This window comes from Capricornis sumatraensis, chromosome 2 (genome assembly GCF_032405125.1).
Source record: "Capricornis sumatraensis isolate serow.1 chromosome 2, serow.2, whole genome shotgun sequence".
Taxonomy (NCBI): domain Eukaryota; kingdom Metazoa; phylum Chordata; class Mammalia; order Artiodactyla; family Bovidae; genus Capricornis; species Capricornis sumatraensis.
Window position 1 is genome coordinate 211,469,892 of NC_091070.1, and position 5,130 is coordinate 211,475,021.

General features: G+C 50.9%; 1 protein-coding gene across 1 annotated transcript; it reads left to right on the plus strand.

Moving 5' to 3' along the window:
- The first annotated feature begins 202 nt into the window (after positions 1 to 202).
- SMIM12 (small integral membrane protein 12) lies at positions 203 to 4,823 on the plus strand. Its single transcript, XM_068965378.1, has 2 exons — positions 203 to 302; positions 3,540 to 4,823. The coding sequence occupies exon 2, from the start codon at positions 3,545 to 3,547 to the stop codon at positions 3,821 to 3,823; it is 279 nt and encodes a 92-aa protein (XP_068821479.1). The 5' UTR covers positions 203 to 302; positions 3,540 to 3,544; the 3' UTR covers positions 3,824 to 4,823.
- The last annotated feature ends 307 nt before the right edge of the window (positions 4,824 to 5,130 follow it).

Consider the following 5,130-nt stretch of genomic DNA (forward strand, 5'->3'; position numbering starts at 1 on the left):
GTCTTAGGAGCCGCCTAGTCAACATCAGTTGATTCCTTTCTCCAACCGAAAGCCCGTGGTGACGTCACTGAGAAACCTCCCAGCCGGAAGGGGACGCTGTACGCATCTCAGCTCGGCGCGGCCGGTTGCGGGCGCCTAGCTTCCCCAGTCCTTTCAGCCAATCCTTGCGCTCCGAGGGAGCCGGCGCCAGTGGGCGGGTCCCGGGGCTAGGCCCCGCGGGCCGCTGGGAGAGGTGGTGTCTGGGCTCCAGGCGCTCGGCTGGAGGGCGGGGTCCGGACTGTGGTGTGCGGACTTTCGCGCAGGTGAGCACGCGTCTCGGCAGGCGGTCTCTCTTCCGGAGCTGCTGCTGGGCCGCCCATAGTTGTGGTGACGCCTCGTGGCCTTGACCTCTGAGTTAGGGGAGGGGTAATGCCTAGCGTTGGCTCTGGCCCTGACGAGGCCTGAGAAGAGATGGCCCCTCTCTCTTCCCCGGGCTCGGTGTGAGCGTCTGAGCGAGCGCCCTGCGAACACTTAGCTGTCAAGGCTTCTCGGTCTTAGGCACGTGGGTGAGGACGGACCCGACGAGGTCAGACAGGTGGGACAGGGGCCGGGCCCAGGGAACCCAGAGAAGGGCGAAGGGCAGACCCTTGGACCCTGACCTTGCGCTCTCATCCCTGGACCGGTCTCAGTGAAGGTCAGGATTGATTTTTCCACCCAGTCTGGCCTCCTTTGCCCTTGTTAGCGGTTCTCAAATCTCCTGACTGCAGTTTCTCATCTCACTGGGCCTCCAGGACCCCCGGCACAAGGGCAGGTTTCCCCGCAACCCATTTGACCTTTTCCTGCTCAGACTTCCTCCGTGCGGGGCTGGAAATAGGCCTCACGGTATTTGCCAGACACTTTGGCCTCCCGTTTTGACCCCTTAGGGATGACTTGTTAGAGTATCTAGCTTCCTGTGATCAGCAGAGGCACCTGCTGTGTTCCTGCCACCTTTTAAGGGCGGGTGGTTGAGTGACTGCGGTGGTTTTACACAAGACACTTGCTCATTCATTCAACAAACTTTTTCAGCATTTAATGCCGGATGGGGTGGGAAGGATGGGAGATGGATAGGCCACAGTGGGAACGCACAAACATTGGCCTTGCCCTTTTGGACCGCAAAGTGTTTTGAGAAATGCACACAAATGGGGTAGGCCAGCCCAATGTGCGACACAAACAAAGTGTTTCTAAATGTTGAATGGATTAAGTGATTTGGGGATGATTAGAATGTGAACCACAGAGGGAGACCTTGGGCTGCATATGAGAGAGAAAAACACGGTGGACTCATGCTTCATATATTTTAAGACAAATTGGTGACCTGTGCAGAGAGTTGCTGTTGAGGGAAAGTGTTTACTCACAGAGGACTTGCTTACAAGATAGGAAAGAAAATGAAGACGTATTAGGTTTGAGATTCTTCAGGGCTGCCTTATCATTTCACAGATCTCTGAATGTATCACAAATCTCAGAGTTTTCAAAAAGAGAAGCTCTTTTAGGAAGTGAAGTGCCAAGTTGACAGGGAAGAATTGCAGGAAGCTCTCTTGAAGACCAGGATTTGGATAGAAGCCAGTCCATGGAGTCACAAAGAGGCGGACAGGACTTCGTGGAGTGAACTGTGTGCTCATACACACATACACCTATTTGCAGTGTGTTTTTTCCAGCTGAAGGAACAGAGGTGTTGAAGATGGAGAGGCCTGGGTTCCAATTAGTGGCTTTGTCATTTCTGGTGATCTTGGGCCAGTTAAGGTTAGGTTCCTGAGCCTTTGTGGCCTTCAACAAAAATCTGGACTAGTAATTCCTTCCTTATAGAGGCGATCTGCACCTGTGAAGGTCACGTGACGACTAGTGTGTGAATTGTCTGGTATAGTGCCTGGTGTTAAGACAGGGACTCAGAGCGCAACCTCAGAGCTGCTCTGGCAGTTTTTCCCCTGGTGATGGTCCATTATAATCTTGGGTCCACAAAATGCTGGGATTCCTCCAAAGAGAATTGGAACCAAAGAGAGAGGGAGAGAGTCATCTGATCTTTGGTGAGGTAGACCAGAGACAGCCGAGCTGGGGAAACACTTACAGGGGTACAAAAGGAATGATATTTCAGTTGAGACTTTTGGGCACGTTCCGTAACCCTCTGGTAATGCCATCTATCGCAGAGTGGACATGTGTTTTAGAGAAGATAGAATATATAGAGTGCTTACCCCAGGCTCTGGCACTTAGTGCGCAGTAAATAAACATGAATGAATATCACTGTGAGTAGTCCTTGATAATTGTTAACAATAATCATTTGAGACTGAATGGCCATTAGCGTGACCCACTTTGTGTGTTTTTACATTTTTTTGGTGTTGTCTTCAGTTCTGGAAACTCTAGGGCCATGGCTTGTGCAGTGTTGTGTTTTGTTTTATGAAAAAAAAAAAAGTGAAAGTGTTAGTCACTCAGTAGCGTCTGACTCTTTGCAACTCCATGGACTGTAGCCTGCTAGGCTCCTCTGTCCATGGACTTCTTCACGCAAGAATACTGGAGTGGGTTGCCATTTCCTTCTCCAGGGGATCTTCCTGGCCCAGGGAGCGAACCCACGTCTCCTGCATTGGCAGGCAGATTCTTTATCAACTGCTGTTTATTTGGCTGTGTGCTGCCTCAGTTGTGGCAAGCAGAATCTCTAGTTGGTGGCATTTGAACTCTTAGTTGCCACATGTGGGATCTAGTTCCCTGACCAGGAAGCGTACCCAGGCCCCATACACTGGGAGCATGGAGTCTTAACCACTGGATCACCAGGGAAGTTCTGTACAGTGTTTTTTTCTTTAAACATAGAATTTTCATTTTCAAGTTCTAGGGTGTCCAGAGAATGTATAATGGGTTGGTGATATTTTTAATTATGTAAATATGAGGATATGACTTTGGTTGAAGAGAGTGTATTTTGAAAGGGATTTGGCCAGCAGATTTGTAGAGGTTCATCTAGTCAGGAAAGTCAGGTTCAGAATAAGAAAAAACCATTATCTCTTTACCTAAAATTCAGACTGGTTGGGTAATGGATTTGGCTGCCTAAATATGCTCCTTCTTTATGTGGGGCAAAGGACAAGAGACTCACGGTGGGATTGTGTGTGGTGGGGAAGGGGTGGCCAGCTCTGCTGATGGAGAAATTGTATAGAGCAAAGGAAGGCTCTTATCGACTCTTGAAATGCTGGCAAACTGTGCAGGGAGGGCCTGGGGTCACCAGCAGGCTTGAAGCTGTATTAGGTAAGGCTCAGAGGGTCTCTTGTGGGGAACACTGCCATACATGGTTGTGTAACTGTCAAAGAGTGTAGTCCATAAGATAGACTCTCGCCCTCTTCCCTAACAGTGGGACCCTCTGACATTGCCTAGATCGTTTTGGGGACCCCACTGTTGCATAAAGCGGGGTGCCCTCTTGCATTGCTCCGCATGGGGTGGATGCTCAGTACGCCGTGCCAGGCCGCCTGGTAAGCGGAGCACCGCGGCGGGTTATCCATGCTCGGCGGGGAGGGCGCTCTTCTCCCTAATGGCCTTGTGCTCCCCTGCAGATGCCATGTGGCCTGTGCTTTGGACCGCGGTGCGCACCTATGCTCCCTATGTCACCTTTCCCGTGGCCTTCGTGGTCGGAGCTGTGGGCTACCACCTGGAATGGTTCATCAGGGGCAAGGAGCCACAGCCTGTGGAGGAGGAGAAGAGCATCTCGGAGCGCCGGGAAGACCGCAAGCTGGATGAGCTGCTAGGCAAGGACCACACGCAGGTGGTGAGCCTTAAGGACAAGCTGGAATTTGCTCCTAAAGCCGTCCTGAACAGAAACCGCCCGGAGAAGAACTAATGGAGGACCCAGGGCCTTGTGGGGCCTTCCGCGGGCCACGGCCGGGCCTGCCGCCACGTCGGCGCAGCCCCAGAACCCACGTCTGATTCGCTTCACTGCTGCTTCCGGCCCCTCCCACCCCCCACAGCCACCCACATACTGGCTGCTCTGCTATGGCCAGGCAGACGCACTGGAAGCGGAGGGGCCAGTGAGGAGGAAGGCCTGGGAGGGCTCTGGCCTGCAGGCTGCCTCAGCTGGATGGTGGCCACGACTGCTGGGGCTTCTGCGCCGCTGGGTGCACCACTGGGGGAGAGTTACCAAGTGAACACTGGCCGTCAGTCCCGGCGGGGAGGCGGTTTGGCCTCAAGGGGGAGTGGCTGGGACTGGGGTGGTGGGGTACCTCATGCCTAGTTCTGGTTTGCACTGGCAAGAGTTCATAGATCTACCTGGCTCTCTTAACTAGCTTACCCTGTCCTTTGTGCTCATTCTCCCCAAAATCCTGTCCTGGCAGCTCAGGGAGGGGATTCCCCTGGGAAGGAACGCCATTTTCTGTTCTTGGGAGCCCAGACTGTTCGCCTTGGGGCAGGTGAATTAGCTTGAAAACAATCACCGTCTTTCACCACCCCGCCCATTACTGTATAGTGCAAAACTTGATTAAAGTGGCGTCTGAAAACCATTTTGATCTAATCCTATCTTCCAGGTGATGTTTGGGGTCTCCTTAGGAGTTATGTAAGTGCAGACATCTCCAGGTAGGATAACATCGGCCTTTAACTAAGGACTTCAGGGCCCTGGAGCTTTGTTTTACTAGTGTGATTGCACTGGATCCTGGAGACGGTGAGTCCTGGAGGCGCAGGTTCCCATGGGCCTTTTTATCATGATAACAAGAGGCTTATAGACTTTCAAAGTCTAAATTAGAGTAGGGAGCTTGACAACATCAAATTTTCCAACTTCACACTCATGCACACATAAAAAGTAGAACATATACATAATATTTGGCAGGGGGTTTGAAAAATGGTTACCCACACTCTGAGGTCTCTAGTACAAATAAAAAGGTAACATTTTGGTATTTTCATTAATTCTTGGCCTAGTTGATTTTAGTTACTTATCATTACTGTACATATTTTATATTCTCTTTTTACATAGTATTTCATATCAGAATTACTTTTCCATCTCTTCACATGGTCTTCATAATCCTAATTGTTTTCAGTTGCCCATCAAGTGGGACTATAGCATAGTTTGTTTTCTAACTGTTTCCCTATCGCTGGACATTTGGGTTGTTTCTGATTGTTCACTCAGAAATACTGCCAGGAGTATCTTATATGAGGCTT